This window comes from Corapipo altera, unplaced genomic scaffold, assembly GCF_003945725.1.
Source record: "Corapipo altera isolate COAL_440 unplaced genomic scaffold, ASM394572v1 75, whole genome shotgun sequence".
Taxonomy (NCBI): Eukaryota; Metazoa; Chordata; class Aves; order Passeriformes; family Pipridae; genus Corapipo; species Corapipo altera.
In genome coordinates this window covers 6,778,005-6,799,013 of record NW_020884887.1, presented here as the reverse complement: position 1 = coordinate 6,799,013, position 21,009 = coordinate 6,778,005, and the positions used below count along the sequence as shown (strand labels likewise).

The 21,009-nt window shown below is 45.3% G+C and overlaps 1 protein-coding gene across 1 annotated transcript in view; it reads right to left on the bottom strand.

Annotated features, from left to right (window-relative positions):
• Positions 1–14,632, bottom strand: part of NSG2 (neuronal vesicle trafficking associated 2) — a 35,724-nt gene extending 21,092 nt beyond the window's left edge. The window contains exons 1-3 of the mRNA XM_027643553.1: positions 14,502–14,632; positions 13,742–13,892; positions 539–658 (exon numbers count right to left, since the gene is read on the bottom strand). Coding sequence (XP_027499354.1) covers positions 539–658; positions 13,742–13,870 — 249 coding nt within the window. The 5' untranslated portion in view covers positions 13,871–13,892; positions 14,502–14,632. The remainder of the gene's footprint in view (positions 1–538; positions 659–13,741; positions 13,893–14,501) is intronic.
• Positions 14,633–21,009: the final 6,377 nt, after the last annotated feature.

Below are 21,009 nucleotides of genomic sequence, written 5' to 3'. Positions count from 1 at the left end.
CACGTTTGAGTAGAGCCTGTTGAAAACCTCTCAAGGAAACATTTTCCATCAGAAAATTCCAATTCCTGTGAATCAAAATTGCTTACAGGGCAGGTTATGCTTGGATACTTCTCTAATATCTCTTCTTCCATGCAGTCTCAAGTGGCTTTAAATCTCTAATAATAACTTTTTAAATGTGAAGAGGGTTGTAATTAAAAGGTGAAACAAACTGTTTCAATCAACATTCACTGTGATTTTTTTAAATTCTTTCTAAACACAAAAGCTTGAGGAGAAAGAAGATTCGAAGTTGTTTTACTTTCAGTTTGGGCTTGTAAATATTTTTATAATTTTTCCTGGGAAAGAAAAGGATGTAGTTAAGAAGGTATTTTTATGCCCATCCTAAAAAAAAAAAAGCTTTATACTCATGCAGATAAACCTCTCTTTGACCCTGGTGATGAGTGGAGTGTTAAATTTGTTATGTCTTTACTGTCACTTTGATTCAGTTGTTTTACAATGAATGGCATTTGCATCAGAAGGCAGCAGAATAACCATTTCTTACCTTTAGTCTTTCTGTTACACCATCAGTGAAGCTGACTGTGAATTCAGCAATTTTGGGCACTCTGAGTTTTCCTTTGTTCTTCTGGTCAGGCTGATACTCTGTTCTTGTTTTCACAATTACCTGGAAAATATCAACACTTTTAAGGTTTCTGCCCACAGAACAAAACATTTTGGATTTGTTATCTAAGCTTTCCTATATAAACCATCCCCTGGATTTACACAAGCACCATAAATTAACACAAACTCATCATAGCCTCAGGAATAAGAGCGACAGATAAACAGTCAGGCAGATACACAGAACTAGGACAGTGAGCTTATCACACTGAGTCTTAAAATAGCTGACAGCAAAATGTTTCACACCCACTTTTGTTTAGGACTAGGCATTTAATTTTTATATCGTGTTCAACAGGCACAGTAACAGCCCATCCTAAAGAAGAGCTTCACTAATTAAAAGCTCCAACCTATCAAGCTCCACTGGAGCCAATTTAAATTTAGGCCATTTGATGTCTCATTCATTCGGGCTCCAGATTATCAATATCAATCTGATATTATCACCTTGGGTTTTCCCCTGAAGATCTGTGTCAGTTGCTGATTAATCGAGGTTCTATTAATCTTTTAAAAATGAGGTGGTTTCTGCCAATGGAGAAACTATAAATGGCTCTTAAAAGGGTTTGGTCAAATTACCTCTGTTGCATTGTCAATCTACACTGAATTTAACTGTGATCTAGAATGACCCTAAATATTTTTGGTGAAATGGACCCACTGCAAACACGGTGAAGGTAACAGCTAATTCCAACTGCTCCCAGAGGGGATGAGTGTCAGGGCTGTACTCAGAAACAGCCCTTCAGAGGAGTGAGTGTATCCAACCCATTATGCAGGAGAATCTTGAAAGACCACCCATCCATGAGCCCATGCAGCTAAAGAGTGTCTGGAGAGCATTCCAGCAGATCCACATGGTCTCACTCCAGCTGGGAAATGCAAAAGAAGACAAAACAGGCTCATCTTCAGCACTGCCAAGACCTGGAGCTCATCCCTGGAGAAGACACTACTGCTGAGCTTCTGCCTGGGATTCTCAACCCAGGGAAAAGGTCCACAAAGCAGCTGATGGTTTGGTGTGGTTTGCAAGGTTTGGAGAGGTTAAAAAAGGATGGAAAGAACATTGCAGCTCTCAATCCCAGGGCCAACACTTCCACTTTTTGGCCCCCCATTCTGAGCTGCAGGATGTGCAGCCTGGTGAAAATTAAATACTCCAGGAGTGGTGGCTGGTCCACATTAGTGACAAGAGTGATCCTAAAGCCCTTACTTAGAAACAAAAACACTGTGAGGGATTGAAAAAGATTAAGTGAAGCACAAGGTTGAGTTCCCAGCTAATCAAGGATTTATTTCCAAATGAAGACAGCAAAGTCTGGTTTGGACCAAAGAGAACCCCAGGTATTTAATCCTCCTGCACTTAATGCATGTGAAAATCAGAGTGACAGAAAACCAGTGAGGAGTCATAAGCCAATTTTCTGGATTCAAATGCAAATCATTAAAGACTGATGAATATTTACATCCTTCAGTGAATCTCTCTCAACAGTATTTATTACAGTAGCATTTGCAATATTAAGACTTGGGAAGAAGAGGGGACAAAAAGCCACTCAAATACATTTATATCAGCATTTTGTAGCTCAGGGTTTCAGATGGCACAACACAGATGATGGGAAATGACAAATGGGGACAAGCTTGATTTGACAGGTTTGGGATAAATCCTAGCACTACACTCTGAACCTACTACTGAATCAAACCCCATTTTGCCCACTATGTCCAGCACGCTGCAGCCAAAATAAGGCAAAGCTCACTCTCCAACCAAGACCATCTGGCCCAGGTCAGCTCCGAGTTTCAAACAAGCAATAACCTCATTTTCTCCCTCAAAAGGAGGCCAGTGCACTCAGGACTCATGCAGCTGGCCAGCCTTCCAGTCCTCTTGCAGGCCTTTTGTAAACCCAGTACAGAAAATTACAGAGTCTCAGCCAACAACACCTGCCAACCAGTGTTTAGAAATTGCAGTCATTCTGTTTTCAAACAATATCCAACTCCCCCAAATTCATGCTTCCTGCTTGGTATAAATCTTAGCTGCAGACATAATTTTTAAATTTACATGAGGGCTTTTTCACAAACTCTAACACTGGGTCTTAAGGAAGGACCATGAAGCCAGAATAAAAGAAAGAAAATCAGATTAAAACCTTACTTGTTTCTACATACAATTTAATTTTCTGCCATTCTCTGCCATCAACACCAGTTTTTTTATGGATATTTTTTCCACTGTTGTTACATTCAACCAATACCCTACAAGCAGGAAAGCCTGAATTATGCTGTCTGCAGGGATACAGCACAAGACTGAAAATAAACCTACACAGCCCTTCACAAGGCATCTGATTCAGGTCCAGTAGCAATTCTATCATGTCTGTGAATAAATAACCAAGCTCAGTCCCCAGCCAGATCAGAAGCTACTTGAAACACAACCTGCTGACTGTGCCAGCAGCGAAATGTGTGTGCACAGAGCCAGAGTCATCCTGCTGGTCAGTGTTTTTCAGAGAAATTTGCAGAGGTATCAAAAACCTTTAGTAGAAGAGGTAAGAAGTACCTTTGCTAAATGCCTTCTGGCATTGCAAAAGCTAAAAGTCTGTTCTCCAGAAGCATCTTTGTCAGACACCTGGTGGAACTACTCAGCAGGAAGAAAGACAGGGCAGTCAGTGAGGTTTCCTCTTTAAAGGAGAGCACAGAAATCAAATGACAAAGGTCAAAGAGAAAACTGAAAACCTGCAGTGTGGGGGGGAAAGCATTCAATATTGTGCCAGTAATGACAAAAATGCAATTTTGCTGAGGGCATTGGGTGTACATTTAGAAGAACAGAACTCTTGCTCAGTCCCCTGTAGCCTAAATAAATCACCCTGAGCAAACTCTTGCAAAGTTAAAAGTGCAAATTTAGAAAAGGAATAATAATAATCTTATAAAGAAACTTTTCTGTATTTTAAGCATTACTGGGGTTTTTTACTATTTTTTTGGTTGATCTGTTTTCATTTTCCAGTTCTCTGTTTGAGTTGGGTGGGAAGGTTCTGCTTTCCCCACCCTCACCGTTCCCTGCCATCACTCCTTTTTCACCTTTTCTTTCCATTTTGTCAGTGAGAAAAAAATTCCTAGCAGTAAAGTTCCAGAAATGCTACCCAAATTGCTGTTGACTGTGGAGTAATAAAACCCCCCTGACTCCACAGTCGGTGCAATGATCAGCGTTCATTCATCACCGGCTGCCCCGGAGCAGTTCCAGCCCAGCCCAGGATCCCACTGTTTCCATGCAAACAAGGTACATTCATCTCACACCAGGACAGGCTTCCTGGGAGAGCTACTGGCGTTTATATTACAAGCCACAGCAAACACACTGACCCCCATTCCCTCTCCTTGTGGGTTCTGCAGCGTTGCTGACTTGGGCAGAGTCACTCTGGATTGAAAGCAGTGGAAGTGAATATAAAACTGGGCTCCTGTGTAGGCTGCAATTCCAACTGAAGTGAAAGAAATGCTCATCTCCTCGTTCCCTTCCCTGGGATGCTCTCACTGTTGGAAATGAGCTGCTGTAAGGGGGTAACTTCCAGAATTGGCAGCAGCTTGGCTGTGCTCAGGCCTCCTGAGTACCGACAATAAACTGAATCAAACCGGTGCTTAAATGGTCAAGAAATCTCTAGAATACTCACAGAAAAGACAATTAGCCCCTTCTCCACTCCCACTGCAGAAACACCTCTCTGCCCATTCTCTGCACTTGTCTCCTTCAGCTCTCAGCTCCTGCTGCCAGCTCCACCAGGTTTGTCTTAGCTCAGTCCTCCTGGTGAGAAGGGTCTGGCTGGTCTAAGCTGGCACCCCTAACCATAAGCTTATGGGAGTAGAGAATTACTGTATTATTATTTTATTACTATTTATTTATTTTATTATTATTTTTGAAGCAACCTGCACACCTGCAAATGAATATTAAAAAGCAAGAGCAGTCCCAACAGCTCTTTGAATTGTCTGAGCCTTTGTGATTGCTGGATAAAACCCCTTAGAACCCTTCTGGACACTTGTCAGCCTCTGTGTTTTGTTATCTGGGCTCTGATTCAGCACCACTCATAACTGTGCCCCACTTGGTGTGCTGTGATTGTCCATCAAAGAGAACAGCCTCCCTGCCAGCTTAGTCCAGCCCTTCTGTAGTGCTTTACAGTCTGTACTGGGGATGGAGCCCAGGTGAATATAGCTCAGGGGATCTCCCTGCAAATTAACTTGCTGCTGTGACCTGTTCTTAAAAGTTTTCACACTATTTCTCAGAGATCCTCTACCTTTAGGTTGTAGAGACTGTGCTGTTTATGGCAGATGCAATAAAGGGGACACAAATAAATTACCTGTGACTTTCTTCATTTTACATCTGATATAAAACTGTTCTTTGAAAGCTGCCTCCGAGATGAGGTTTGCCCAGTGACTGTAAGAATACAAGAGGAGAGAAAAGGGCTTCCATGGACCACCAAAAAGAGGAATCTAATGACAGGAATCCACACTGCAGTCCTTGAAGCTTCCTCCTTAACCAGGTTTATCTGGTATTTGAACTAATTAATTACCAATTCAGCAAAGCACTTAAGCATGCAAGTAGTCCTATTAACATCAGCAGGATTAGCTGGATATTTAAAGTTAACTGTGCATTTAAGTTCTTTGGCTGATCAGAGCTTCAACTGGCTTGAGGCACCATCCCACAGCCAGTTCCAATGCTGCTGGCAGGGGATCCTGGGAATTCTTAGTCAAGTGCTCAAGGTGCTGTGCACACCAGCATGACCCCAAGATCCCATATTACTGACAGAGGAGGAGGGAAAAAAAGGACAAAAAAAGAACCTCAATGATGTGCTGAGTCACACCAGCATTTGATGGCAGAGTCAGGAGTTCAGACCACAGGTTGCTGCTACTTACAGTGCACCATGTTTCTCAGGCTTTCATTAATGACTGACAATAGTAGCTCCAGCAGATTTTCCATGCAAATATAACATTCTTGGGATTAGCAAAGTATGACTGGAGTGGGAAGGAAGTCATATGCTCTATGGAAAATGGCAGCTCTCTGCAGAGTTGTCCTTTTCAGCCATCCTAGGTCAGCAGATGTAATAACACTCCCCATATCTGGAAAGGTTTTGACTTTCTGTTCTTTTTCTTGCATCTTCTGGTTCCTCATTCCAATCCCTCATTCTTCTGGAAGAGCTCAGAGCAGTCTGTAGGGAATGGCCTGTGAAAGCTATAAAACCCCAACACGACAGGACCACAAGCTATATCCATCACACTGCTCCACACAAGCAAGACGTTTGTAATGATACTGTTTGCTAATACATTTATTGAGTCCTAAACCTAAATGCACTTATTATTCCAGGCTTAATGCTAGTGCCATGACTGGAATCAATAGGAAACCTTTCTTTGGCTTTAATGAATGCAGGACCAGGCATCTTCTCTGTAGTGATGCTTTGGAAAATTATAGGTGTGCTGAGATGAGAAACAACAGATGAGAGTCTGCCTACACCAGCAGGAAATCCATCACTGACAACCTTGAGAAGGTAAACAGTAGGAGAGTGCTGGGAAGTCTAGAGATTTGGGACTCTGAAATGAAAAAGAAAGCAAGCTTCTAACCAAGTGGGTTATATTAAAAGCATTTGCTTTGAGGAGGAAGGAGCAGAGTAGACGTGAAATGTGACAAATGGAAAAATATCGCATTAAGCATGGAACCTTAAAAAGGATTTTCCTGCAAAGGGATGAAGTAAGTGTTTCAGAAAATGAACTGATATGAATTCTGGGTCTTGTGTTCAACTGGCTAAACTTAACATCATTTATTGCCACTTTATATTTGCGTTTGAGCTCTATGGTTTTCCCTGAAGAAATGAGTAATAATATTTAACATAACAGGCATTGTGAAAACTTTAAATTATTCATTTGGAAAAGGACACGTTGCCCTGCTGTAATTCCCACTTCACTGCCACAGTGCATGTAATATATTGTGGTTCAGGTGCTGCAAAGCACAAGCCATAAAAATTTAAAATACTACTTCCTGGGATTATTAATAATGAAGAGTCTCTCACTCGGAGTGGCTGTCGGATTGACAGAAGAGATAAACAAAATGTGTTTCTGCTACCAAGGAGAAAGGTTTCTTCTGAGTTCAAAGCTGGACTTTGTAGTCCCACAAAATGGTTGTAACACCCCCACTCAGAATCCATGTGGATTAGTCAGGCTCTCTTTTAAATGAAAATAAGACTCAGCTTCATTCCTTTCCACACCTTTCTTCATTCCTTGCAGAGAGAGAAGGAAAAATATAAACTCCTCACTGGCACCAATGTCATGGTTTCCTTTGCCTTTGTTATCCCACTGAGCATCAGTAGCTGAGCAGGACCTCAGCCTGAGTCCCCCATGCAGCACCTGCCCAAGGTGTCTGGTGACAGCAAAATGTGACCTCCAGTCTGGCACTAACCCCACTGTGACTGAGGCAAGTTCTCTGCCCTTGAGCTCCAAGACAAGGAATGGCCAAAATTCACCACCTGCTCACACAGAATTCTCCAGTGACCTGCAAGCCTTAATCCTCACACAGAGCCAGCTTCAAAGAGCAAATGAGATGTACACAATGCTGCTAAGTTAAAATACTTAGCAGTAAAAGAATGTAGGAGAAGAGATGGAAAAATCATGTTTCAGGGCTTAAAACAATCCTTTTCTTTGCAGGTTTAGGATGAAACATTGCTAGGCATGAGCAGCTCCATGTAGCATCTCCTGTACCTCCTTCTGACTGTTGCCCTGGCTACTGCTAGAAACAGGACACACTGGAAAAGGTGAACCAGTATTCTCAGACTCCCTGGCAAACACCATGCTGCAAAATCCCAGATTTTTAGAGAATCAGGTCTTTAAAAGCTTTCCCAAATAATTATAGTCATGTCCCTTCCCATGGGATAGACAGCTATGCTTCCAAATCTATAGGATGGACACATCTCAGCAGGCAGATTTCCCAAAGGTTAGTGTTAAAATTGGCATTTGGGATGTATGTGCCCACAGCATCCCAGTCACCATCTGAATACATAACATGTCTGAAGTATCAAGCAGTGAAAGGCAAAAAAAGGAAGAAAATTTAAGAAAAAGGTCCCCTGGATCAAATCCTTAGTCAATAGAGAAAACCAGGGTCAGTACTCTGCTGTTTTTACTCCTCATCTAATGGGTGTTGTGTTGGAAATGAGTTTCACAGAGGCTGGTAGGAAAAAAGTGGTCTCCTGAATCAGTGCCAGGAGGATATTCCAGGCATAAGGAACATCACAAAAGGACAAAGACAGCAAATGTAATCAGCCCTGGCATCACCAGTGAAAGGCAGCACAGAATGCAAAGGCTGCACTGGGAGCTGATAGGAGCTGAGAAGGGAAAGGCAGGGCTCCAAGCACAAAAGGAGCTTGGAATTTATCCAGCTAAGTCTCCCTGCAAATCCCTAGGTGACTGTAACCAGCAGGAACCCACAGGAGGCTGGGAAGGGGTGACGAAAATTGATTTCAGTAGGTTCATCCAGGAGAAGGTTTAGCAAAGCAGACAAAAGAATCAATCTCTCAACTGTAGTGAGGGCAAATTGGTTGGGGTAAATCAGCAGAGCTCCACTGATTTCCTCTAAACTGCCCTGATTTACACTAGTCAAGGATGCAGCCCAGTTTCCCTTTCCAGACCAGTCAGTAACTGGTATGTGGGGTTCATTTCACAGTCTTGCTGAAATGCTTCCACCCTTAGTAATTGGCTTTCATGTTAGAGAAAAGAATAGACTGCAACAGGCTCGGCCAAACCTCCATACCCTCACACACTTTCCGTGTCCAATCCTGCTGTTTGTGCAGAATGCAGCTCCAGGAATTGCAGTGCAGACATAACTGAGTTTAAGAGAGGCAATGGAGCTCACAAAACCAGGCGGCTTTAAAGCCCCTCACTCAGACACTGATGGCAGTGCAGTTAAGGAGGGAGATTTCTGCACAGGCTACAGAAATCCTGGGATGTTCAAAGTGAAGCTGTGCAGCAGCAACATGTTATCTGGATGCACGGGAGGCCTCCGGATGCTGCCCCAGGTGCCTGTGAGCAAGTGCCTGGATCGTGGCACAGCCCCGGATCACCTGCGAGCGGAGGGGCTGGGGCCTGAGGGGAAAGCCAGAACAGCAGCAGCGATATCCAAAAGAGAGGAGCATGAACTGCCAAGAATCACAAGCAGGGCTGTCCAAAACACGCAAACAACATCAAAAAGGTTCCCCCAGAAACGCTGCTCTGCCAGAGAGTGCGATGCTGCAAATATTTATTGGAGCTTAACGAGTAGAGGTGGTGTTTACGTTCAAATACACATTTAGAGGACAAATGGATTTGCATAGTGTAGGAGGGGGGCAATGTCACGGGAGAGGGAGCTCAGACTTTGGCCTTTGTGGGGATTAGGTAGAGTATCCCAAGTGGAGAAAGGAAAGGATGGGGAAAGGCAAGACAGCCTGCCTGTTCCTTTATATTTGCAATGCTGTCTTTTTATTCCCTTCCTTTCTTTTATTCACACTTTCTTTCCCTTTGCATCCTCCTCCTCCCTTTCACTCCTCCTCCCTTTCACTCCTCCTTTCTCCACCTGCCACATTAGTATCCCTGCCCCATCCCTCCAGCCTCACCAGCAGATGAACAGGAGCACAGCAGCCTGTCCCCAGCTATTTCCAAAGCCCTCCCAGACACTGACGGGGAAGGCTGAGCTGCCTCTGGCTCCACCATGTGCAGCAGCTCCCCAAAACCAGCTCCACACACCCCAAAACCAGCCCACACACTCCAAAACGAGCTCCACACTGCCCAGACCACGTGTGCCTTCAGCCTGGCCGGGCTTCAGAGAGGGCAGGCTGACATCAGTGTTTCAGGACAGAGCTCCAAGCAGTCCCCGAGGTACAAGAGCACTCATCCAGCTACTATTAATTATTCCTGCTCAACTGGCCAGGACCAAACATTATTTTCTGTTAAACCAACAGGGACAGGCTGTGAACACAAGGGACCCCCCTGATTTTCAGGAACTCTTGATTGCTCTGTGTAAACGTGTGGCCTCAGCCAAGGGCAGGAGCACAGGGTGGGAAAGGCACTTGAAGAGAGCAGTCACATCTATTTTTTTCTTTCTTGGGTTGGATGGCAGGAATTTACCACTGGAGAAATTAATTCTCGAGCCTCCTGATGCATTCAAAATAAAGAACAATGGACCACATGATAAGCCTTCTGCAGTCTTCAGCACAAAAGAGATGCCGGATGTTTTTTCCAGCCCTGACAATAGCTTTCATGCACTTTTGTGTTATGTAAAATTAGGATTTTTCTGCCAGAACTGAGGCATTTCCTGGTGGATTACACTGAAGGGAGCCCAGAGACCAAGGGGTTCCCAGTTGTTGGTCTCATTTAAACAGAAAGGTCCCTGAAAAGCTGCACATCTTTTAGCATTATCATTGCAGAGACACAATTACAGCTGAAGCACTTTGTCGGAAAACAAGGCAACACCTCTTCTTTTCCCCTTTGGTCCTAAAAGATAAAAGGCTTGGTGGTTTTTTTGCTTTTTGAATCAGAAGAAATGAGATTCAGATACATAAAAAGCCAGGTCAAGAGCTTGTCACTGGTGTTACACGGATGGATTTCAGCAAAAAAGGCCGTGCAAAAATTATTTAAGAGCACCTGTCTCTGCCTTCTGCCCCAGCAAGAGAACAGGGGACAAGGGAAATGATTGAAGATAGTCAATAAATATAAATACACAGCAGGTTTAGCACCCTAGGGAGGAAATTACAATCCTGGGTACATTTCTCCCCTCGCAGCCACACAACTGCTGACAGAAGGACAAGAATGCTGATGCTGCAGGAGGAACAGCACGAGCCTTGGGAGGGAACATCCTCATTTGGTGGAAAAAGAAACAGTCCAGTGGCCCTTAATTTAAAACCAAAAGATTCCCAAATTGAACCCTCATGAATTCCTCCCTGCATTTTTCCAGCAGCATCAAGGTGGAAGTCAGAGGGAGCTGCTAAGCTCACAGTGCTTTGAGAAACAAGCCTGTCAGGAAAGCACCTCCAAAAGGACAGACAGTAAATTTAAGCACACCTTTAAGAAAGTGTTTTTGCTCTCTCACCCCCCACTTCTTAGAATCAAGGAACTATCTGAAAACAGATGGGCTTCAGGGATTACATCACATAAGCAAAAGCCTCATTATTTTTGTTCTTTCTCCCTATCCTTTCTCTGAAAGGGGAGCCAGACATAGAAAACACTTTGAAAGACATCATGGAAGCTGTGGTGAAACACCTACAGAGGTTAATGCTGAGAGTCACTCAAGTTACAGAAATATCCTTAAAATGATGGAAAATTACGTATTTAAAGCCCTTCAACAACAATTTTCAGTCTGTAAATGCCATAGGCTTTGTGGGGTGCTTTAAGGATCTGACAAATAACAGGTTTGGTTTTCTTCAACCTGCATATAGCTGTCTAAAACTCAACTGAAAAAAAAAAGTCTATAAATGAACAGAGCTTGCAAATAGACAGCAGGTGAAGGCATTATTGCACACTGGCAGTAACAGCAGATGGGTTGCTCAGCATAGACCTTGTACACTCTTGGATCACTATCTGAAGCTGTTACTACTCCTCCTTTATGACAGACTGAAGTCAAAGCAAGGACAGAGCCCCAAACCTCCTTGCCCTGGTTTTGATGCACCCTGGATTGCCCTGACCCCAAGGTTAAGATCCAGGTCGAGAGCTCACAGTTTCATAAAAGAAGATCCCTTCTAAGGGCAAAGAGAAGCTCAGAAAGGGGAGTATTTAGCAGGATTGGGGTCCTTTTTAGGTTTCACTCACAGGAGAATGCCAGGACAATGCCCAGCTCTTTGTTGAGTGCCGAGGCAGGAGCTGGCCGGCAGCATTGCCTCCCTGTGGCTGCTGTCAGCAGGATTGGGTTTGCATTGCAGAAAACCTGTGAGCCTTTAAATCCCCGCTGAGCTGTCACCCACAGACCCCAACGCCAGGGCTGGTTTAGCTCTGGTCACTCCTGCAGCATCCCATGCAGGAGGCACAGAAAACACCTTACCTTATGCTCTCACTCTCCCAGGCTAAAAATCAATTGCTGACAGGTTTCAGGAATAGACAGAAAAAAAGTCAATTTTAGGTAGTTTTTTTAACCTTGCCTCCTGACTGCCAAGCAAGAATACACCCTGAAATACTTGAAATCATGTCGACTCCTCCTCAGACTCACAGCCTGACTGAATTCAGCAGCAGCTTTGCTTTCCTAAGTACAAAGCTGCAATTTCCCCCTTTCACTTAACCTCTGCCCAAGCTTTTCACCTGAGGCTCAGCTCCTTATTAGCAGGTCTTTAAACAGCCCCTCTGCCCTGGAGTGAACTCACCCCAACAGAACCTGTTCTACAGAGAGCAAAGGAAACAGATTGTGAATTATTTTGCTTTTATCATAAATAACCTCTCTTCCTAGTGAAGGGATCTCCAGCCCGTTAACTCCAGGCCTGCTGCACACAGGAGCTGAACCACAGCCTGCAGAAATCAATACCTCTGACTCTAATGAGTTCTGAATCATGCTCAGCACGCCTGGAGATACATCCCACTCTTCCAGCAAAGAAAAATATGGATGTCAGTAGATGCATTGACAGTAATGTATGCTAATGAAGGTAATGTAACCTAACAACACGTGAATTATTGATGTAGGCATGTTTAAACAGAAAAATCAGCAAGGAATCACAGCAGACCAATACACTCCAGTGTTTGTTCACCAACAGGCAATTGGAACATGGTGGTTGTGAGAACACTCATTACCACTTTATCAGGCTGAAAGAATTCTTGTTGGGTAATCCATGTCTCACCTGATCCTCGAGTCATTTAAATTTCACACCCTGTGACACTGGGTGATCTCAGTGCACCATTTGTAGTGGCATGAAAGGAGCTACTTTTACACACCTAGAGTTTCCTCTGAGGTTTTCAGACATCTATGACAAATCATACTGCTTTGCCTGAATTATTTTGCTTAATCTTATTTATCAGTCATAGGTAAGGGCTAGTTTAGCCTCTCATTCACAATGGCTTTGGAAATCTAACTCCCCTGAATGCAGCAAAGTTGCACCTGATCGTCATGAGGCACATGGAGAACGAAACCAGCTCCTTTGTCTGGCACAGCTCTGGTTCCCAGGATGTCAAGGCAGTTGACTCAGCTCTACCATAAAATAAACACAGTTTGTCTACCTAGGCAGGTTTATCACATCCATCATCATGTTCTCCTAATGTTATTTAGGGAAAATTCATTTTGTACCACCGTAAAAACAGGATATATGTTCAATAAACATCAGTGTTAATTTTGCTGTTATTCCATTATCCTGTGAGATCTAATCATTCTGTCTGTACTTTGGGGTGAATTGGCTCCACCTCTGTGGTATCTGGGAACTACATTGCAGACAGGCTTTGTTTTGGTAAGGACTGTTGGGGCATATGGATTTTTACAGTCTCATCATGTCCTCACCAGGTTATATTGATGTGCATCATCCCTGCACCAACAGAGACAAAAGATTTCCTAGTACATGCTGCATCCAAAAAATCCCAACCACAACCCACAGCCAATTGCCAACACACATTCCTGGACATCTTAGTGCTGCATTCAGGTGTGAGAGAGTTGAGAGGGCAGGGGAGAACCGTGTCCTCTGGTCAGGGCCAAACAAACCTCTGGGCTGCTCCCCAGGAACTCAACCACTCTCCCCAGAGAAATCAGCATCCTCAGTGCCCAAATAAGCTTTGCAAAGCCACGGAGAAGAAAACGGAGCTTAACTGAGATAATTAAAACAGCTGCTTATTTCGGAAGAGTTATCACATTACTCTCAATGCAGGCCATTAATCTTACTGATAATAACACATTTTAAATTGCTCCTCAGCTTCTTCAGCACTTGCAAGAGAAACACGCCAAGCTTTTTCCAGCTGTATTTAAGAATATTTGGGAGGGGAGGGAGAGTTTGAGGAGGGAAGGAGTTGGGGGATAGTTGTGTGCTTATTTGCCATGTAAAAACAGGTAAACACACTATGAAAGATAACCCCTTTTTATTTATTGAATAAATATGCCACAGTTCCTATCACCAGAGCCCACTGAAAACCACGGGGCACATATGTGTGCACAACCATGCAGGAGCAGCATCTGATTCTGCTTTACCTTTTCCGGAGCCGGGAACTGCAGGTGATTTACTTCCAAAGGTGTGATCAAAGGAACTGTCTGAAAACCATCTTCGTTGGATGGTTGTTTGTTGTTCTTGTCGTTCAAATTACTCCCCAGCTTCACCATCCTTGGACCTTGCTTTCCAGACCTAAAACCAGGAAGGTGATCAATGTCACAGGGGCAGTGGGAAGGGGAGGATTCCTGCCTTTCCCTGCTCGCTGTGGGGTGATGCATCGGTCCCTGGGTTCCAGGGAACAGGACTTCACCGACACACTTGCCTTACACAGACATCCCAAACACACTCCTTGAGCCCCCCCGAGCTGTCAGCACAGACACGGCGGACCCCACACCACCGGGAATGTCACCGGCACTGCTGGGAATGTCACCAGCATCACGGGGAGAGCCACCAGCACCCCTGGGAATGTCACCAGCACCAGCAGGAATGTCACCAGCACTACCGGGAATGTCACCAGCACTGCCAGGAGTGCCACCAAGCACCACCACTGCCACAGACATGCACGGGGACACGGGGACAGGGCACATGGAAAGACAGGCACACGGGGACGGGGCGCCATCCCCCACTGACCCTAGGGGTGGGTTTGATCCACCCACCCCCCCCCCCAGTTTTTGCAGCCCTTTGAGGGTGCCGAGCCCCTCCCCTGCACGCCCCGGGGCACTCGGGGGTCCCCCCTCCCGGCTCCCCCCAGGGGCGGCGGGGCTGGGGGTCGGGGCGGGGGGTTCCGCGGGCACTACTTACTGCAAAGCAGGCGGCGAGAGGCGGCGGCGGGGCCGGTTCCCGTGCGGTGATCCCGCGGGGGGAGCGGTGCTGAAGGGACAGCGCTGCGCCCTGCGCTCGGTGCGGCTCCGGCAGCGACTGAGGGCGGGCGGGGCGGCGGCTCCCCCCCCTCAGCCCGCACCGCCCGCACCGCCCGCCGCGGCAGCGCGCGCCCCCTGGCGGCCCCGCCGCGCACCGCGCCTGGGGCGCCCCCTGCAGGCCGCGCGAGGGGCCGCGGCTGCCCCGGCGGGAGGGGGGGACGTGAGGGCCGGGTCGTGTCCCGGTGGCACAAAGGATGGAGAGAGGGACAAGTGGGAGCTGGGACACTTCCACAGCGCTGCTCGGGCACAGAGATTGGGCAGGGAGAGCACTGAGGGTGGAGATGACTCCGGGCGGCTGCACGGAGATGGGATCCCCATTGCTGCCCTTTGGCCCCCTGTGACAACGAGCACTGTGTGCTTCACTGGGGCATCACTCGATGTCATAGAATCCCCGAATGATTTGGGTTGGAAGCGACCTTAGAGATCGTCCAGTCACACCCCCCCACCATGGGCAGGGACACCTTCCACTATCCCAGGTTGCTCCAAGCCCCATCCAGCCTGGCCTTGGACACTTCCAGGGATGGGGCAGCCACAGCTTCTCTGGGCAACCTGTGTCAGGGCCTCACCATCCTCACAGCCAAGAATTTCTTCCCTATAGCTAACCTAAATTTCCCCTCTTTCACTTTGAACCCATTCCTCCTTGTCCTGTCACTCCAGTTCCTGATGCCCAGTCCCTCTCCAGTTTCCTTGTCAGCCCTTCAGATCCTGGAAGGGGCTGTGAGGTCTCCACACAAGCTGCTCTTCTCCAGGCTGAACAGCCCCATGTCCCTGTAGAGAAGGTTCCCCAATCCCCTTAGGAACTTCATGGCCCTCAGTCATGGCTCCCAAGTGCCCACTCAAAGGTCAGTCTCTCTCCCTGATGCCCATTCAAACACCTGAAAAGATGTTGGAGCCATGTGGGGATCAGCCTCTTCTCCTAGGCAACAAGAGACAGGACAAGAGGATACCCTCAAGTTGCACCAGGGCAGCTTCAGATGGGATATTAGGAAGAATTTCTTCACTTAAAGGTTGGTCAAACGTTGGAACAGGCTGCCCAGGGAATCACCATCCCTGGAAGTGTTCAGAAAACATGTAGATGTGGCACTTATGGTTTAGCAGTGGAACTGGCAGTGCTGGGTTAATGGTTGGACTCGATGATCTTGACAGTCTTTTCCAGCCCCAATGATTCTGTGATTCTCAAATGATGGAATAGCAGGACAGGACCAAGCCCCCAGCCCTGCTCAGCTTTGTACTGGATTCCCCTCCAATTTCCAGCAGCCAGACTGGTGTCACATCACCATGAGCAGTCACAGTCCCACCACCAGCATCCCCCCAAACACCAGCCTCTGCAGTGTGAAGCTGAACACTTCACTCGGAGACAGAGGATACTTTGGGATGACTTTAGCCTGATTTGTTTATAAATATAGAATTTGCCTCCAGAGCTTGCTACTTGGCATCTTTCACAAGACCTAAATATACTCCTTTAAGGCGTGAACTGTTTCCATAATAAAGCCTTTTAGAACTGACTCGTGAAAACTCATTTAAAGCCATATTTTGGCAGAGCAAGGGGAAGTGCTGAATGCAGTCATAAAGCTTGCCCACAGTACAGAGGGAAGAGCTGAGAGGCAGCTAAAACTACTTGCTACTAACATCACCTTACATGGTCCATTAAAGATCCTGTTTCCAATAGTTTTGCCAGTTTTTAATGCTTTGAATTTAATGGGTTGGAATTTTCTCTGCCACATTTCTGCTTAAGACCAAACCTCTGCAGTAAATTTCATCCAAGAGAGTTTTTCTGGGATTAAGAATAAGGCTCTGCCATATATAAAACTCAACTTTGAACAACTTTTTCTTGGAACATTATAAATTTTTGTCAAGCACCTTTTTGATGTTCTCAGAATCATCTGAAAAAAATCGATCATGTCATTAGGTTTTGGGAGTTCACATCCAGGAAAGATTTCTTTAGCTCAGTAGTAGGAACTCCTGCAGATCTAATCCATCAGAGGTGTGTTCAGCTCAACAAAATTTCCACTGAAACTACAATTCCAGGTTGCTGCAGACTAGACCAGGTGTAGAGGCCTGTAAAGAAAGGTGGCAGGTTGCATCCCACAGATATGGGAAAATGTAGGACTTGTGCTCTGTAGGTCTGAGGAATTACATAAAAACCCCATTCACTAAAAATTATTGATTAAATTACTACAATATAATGTTTTAATATTGTAGTAATACCAGAAATCATCCATCCATGCCCACGTGGGCCAGGATCTGTGCAAATACACCCTGCAAAGTCCTTGTCTTGTGCTCTGCACAGAGATGGTGGTTTGGCTCAGAGTCATCATTAGGACCTTCAAAATGCAGAGGCTGTAAGAAAATCCAAAAGCACAGACTCTGCAAATGATGACAGAAGCCCAGTTTCATCCCAGGCATTGTCAACTCTCCAGATCCAAGCAATTGCAGCAACTCTTTCCCAAAGTTTCAATATATTGCAGATTATATCATCTGAAGTGATTTGACCATCCAAAGAGAATCACAGATCTATCGCTATCTGTGCATTGCAACTCCATAAAAATTGCATTGTGGTTTTCCACCTTTATCTGGTAATTACCAAAAGAGTGCTTTGTTGAAAAACAAAATGATGTCCTTCATAGCTTGCAGGTGCATCTGTGATCTGAAAACCAAATCATTTTCATCCACATCAACACTGGCAATGAATATCCTGCTTAGCCAAAATATTACATTAGTGACACCTAAGCAGATCCTTTGACATGAGATCTTGAGCAACAATTCACAAACACACTGATGTGAAATTTCCAGAATCACCTGTGCAAACCTATGGAAACTGTGGTTACACAATGAAAAATAAGGCTGTAAATAAGGTTACCTGCTTGTTCCACATCCCTACTCCTTTGAATGCACCGATATGCTCACAGAGTTAGTATATTAACTTTTGTTGGTTATACTTGAATACTCTTCAGAGTAACAAAGCTAAGGGGCAATGAGGTGAATCCCCTTCCCTCTTGTGCATTGCTACCACTGTAAAATACCTTTCATGTAGCTCCAAATCTACTGATAACTAAACAGAGCTTAACTCTGCTGGAGATACTCCACAAAACCCAGAGAAAGCAGCTCAAGCACTGGCACTTGGAGCCACTTTCCTGCTAAAAGGCTTTTAGTTCTGAGTACCAGCAGCAAGAACCTGCAAGAGATGAGCAGGGGCTGCTTTTACCTTGTGACTTTTTACAGTAGAAGCACATTTTAAGAAACGTGTATCAGTGGCACCATCTGACAATTTTGGCAGTGTGGTGGAGGGAGGTGTGCAGGGAGATACTGAAACTCTCAAAGCCTCTTACATCCAGTAACTTCCATTTCCTCCATGAAACTGAACCAGCCCTGTGACTACTTAGGGTCAGTGTGGCCCATTTCAGTTTGAAAATACCTCTTTGCAAAATCCCTCTTTCACAAACAAACAAACAAACAAACTAACAAACTACCAGGAGTAAATTTACGTAGCAGGACGCTTTGTGGAAAAAAGAGATGCCTAAAGTTGCCAGCAAAAGTGAACATTCTGTAGGGACAACATTAAAGCAAACCCAACTGAGTATGAGAAATCAGAGTAACACACAGATTTTCTTGCAGAGCCAATACAGGGTCTGACATTTCCGCCCACACAGCACAGCTCGGTGACAGGCAATAAGACACAGCAGCAATATGAGCAACATGAGACTCCAGAGGAATAAACAATATATTTCTTCTGTCAACAAAAATATATGCCTCTCTTTATTCCTCTAATAAGTCTCCTACAATATATTAATGCATTGGGTTTGTGTGGCCAGAGGGAGGAGGCTACAGGGGTGGTTTCTGTGAGAAGCTGCTGGAAGCTTCCCCCATGTCTGACAGATCGGGTCCAAGGGCTGGCACCTCTGGGATAACAGATTTAAGAAGAGGGGTGAGGAAGAAGCTGCACAACTGCAGCCAGGAGAAAGGAGTGAGAATATGTGTGAGGAACAACCCTGCAGACACCCAAGGCAGTGGAGAGGGAGGGGCAGGAGGTGCTCCAGGTGCCAGAGCAGAGATTCCCCTGCAGCCCGTGGTGCAGACCCTGGTGAGGCAGCTGTGCCCCTGCAGCCCCTGGAGGTCCATGGGGGTACAGAGATCCACCTGCAGCCCCTGGAGGTCCATGGGGGTACAGAGATCCACCTGCAGCCCCTGGAGGACCCCACATTGGAGCAGGGGGATGCCCAAAGGAAGCTGTGACCCCATGGGAAGCACATGCTGGAGCAGGGTCCTGGCAGGACCTGTGGCCCCATGGAGAGAGGAGCCCACACTGGAGCAGGTTTGCTGGCAAGGAGTTGTGACCCTGTGAGTGACCCAGAGTGGAGCAGCCTGTTCCTGAACCCTCCTGAACTGTGGAGGGATCCATGCTGGATCAGTCCATGGAGAACTGCAGGAAGGATTCACGTTAGAGTTCAGGGAGGACTGCATCCCGTGGGAAGGACACGCTGGAGGAGGGAAGGAGGAGTGTGAGGAGTTCTCCCCTGAGGAGGAAGGAGAGTGTGATAAGCTGACCACAGCCCCCATTCTCTGTCCCCCTGTGCCTCTGGGGGAGAGAAGGTAGTGAATTTGGGAGTGAAGTTGAGCACAGGAAGAATGGAGGGTAACAGGGTTTGGGTACAACATTTCACTGTATTTTAAATTCTACAATTCTATTGTAAACAAAATGTCAGTCAAAGTGGAGTTCAGCCTCTCCCCACTCTAAGCCTGAACACATAAATCAACTTCTCTTCAGCGTTAATGAATATTATTTTCCTTACCTGCTCCTTGATCTATGAGACTCTTATGTTCAGTCTCACTTCATAAAATACATTTCCTGCACACTATGCATTTTTCCCTATAATGTTCCTGTTCATTATTATAAGAAACAATATTTTTGTCTGTTTTGATATATTGAAAAACTGGTATCAGGCTTTCAGTGAAAGAATTGGAAAATGTGTGAACAGGAAGTAGGAATTACTAAGAAGGGCAACTACAAAACTTGAAGACACCAGGTGAGAACAAAGTCTCAGGAAGTCCCAATAATTGAGGTAGGGCAATCCTAGGAGTAACATCATCCACCTTGGCCTATTCTACCCCAAAAATCTCGTTTGTTCCGCAAACATTCACAGTAATTAATTTCAAAATTAGTCTAATATAACAGTGAAAACCAGAACAGAAGTTTAGGAGACGGTTTAAGCCAAATCCAGCCCTGCTCTTAATTCCGTGACTTAACAAATATATACAGTAATATAAATATATAAAGTAACTTTAGACAGAGCACAGTAACATGGGAATGAATCTCACCACAACCTCAACCTAAACCCAAAAGATGAGACCACTGCCACTAAAATGTTTGCCTGAGGGAACTGCAGAGCTGTAAAAGGAGAAGTCTCTGATCCTTGTCCATGTTCCAAACTGCTCCTTACTGCTCATCCCCCATTTTTGGCTTAGTTTAGGACAAAAAAGTCAAGCGAGGAGGGCATTTATGTTCTTTTCCAGATCATTTCACAGACAAATTAACATCATAGTCAAAATTTTTCACCTTCTATGTAGTTGAAGGAATTTAGAATATCCAGGGGTGTAAAAAGTGATCAGGTCCATTTTAAACTGGGGTTAACTACTCATAGTCCTTGCTGTGAGGAGCTCATCCATTTTACAGAATTACATCAGCACCACTGACTTCCCGTCACACGCTCATTAGGAACAAGAAAATAATCATAGAGCAGAACAGGGGGGAGAAAAAAAGAAAAAAGCCATGTTAATTTATTATTCATTTCAGAATACAGGAGATTACAGAGATTCTGGAAGAGAAGGAGAATTTGTTAGTGCCTTACTGAACCTTCCTGCCCAGCTCTTTGGATCTGCCTCTATTCCTCCTGGATGCAGGAGGCAATAAATCTCACACAGTCAGAGCACAAATGAGTTCTGGGAGATGACAGAAATCAGACATGTTCACAAGCAGCCCAGCAACATCCACAGTTCAGCTGAGACACTCGGATGAGACACATGTGTGGGTTCCACATTTAGTGGAAGAAGAGGAGATCCTCTCATTAATCTGCTCCATAAGCTCAGCACAAGAGACACGACCCAGCCCAGTCTAAGAGGTGCCACAGTCAATGGGAGGTCAAAGTACTCAGCACCTTCAGCCTCCCTGGATCAAGGCATCCTCCCTTTTTCCTTAGGGGCCTCCATAACTTTTGCTTCCAACAAAATGAAAGTGCAGCTTCACACATTAATTTTCACCAGGCAGTAACTTTCAAACGTGGATTTTTCTGCATCAGATCAGAGGCTCCTGATGCTTTCACTAATAAATGAGAAACTTCCTGTGATTATTTATTAAAAATCCACTGTGGCTTTAATATACTTCAATAAAATTT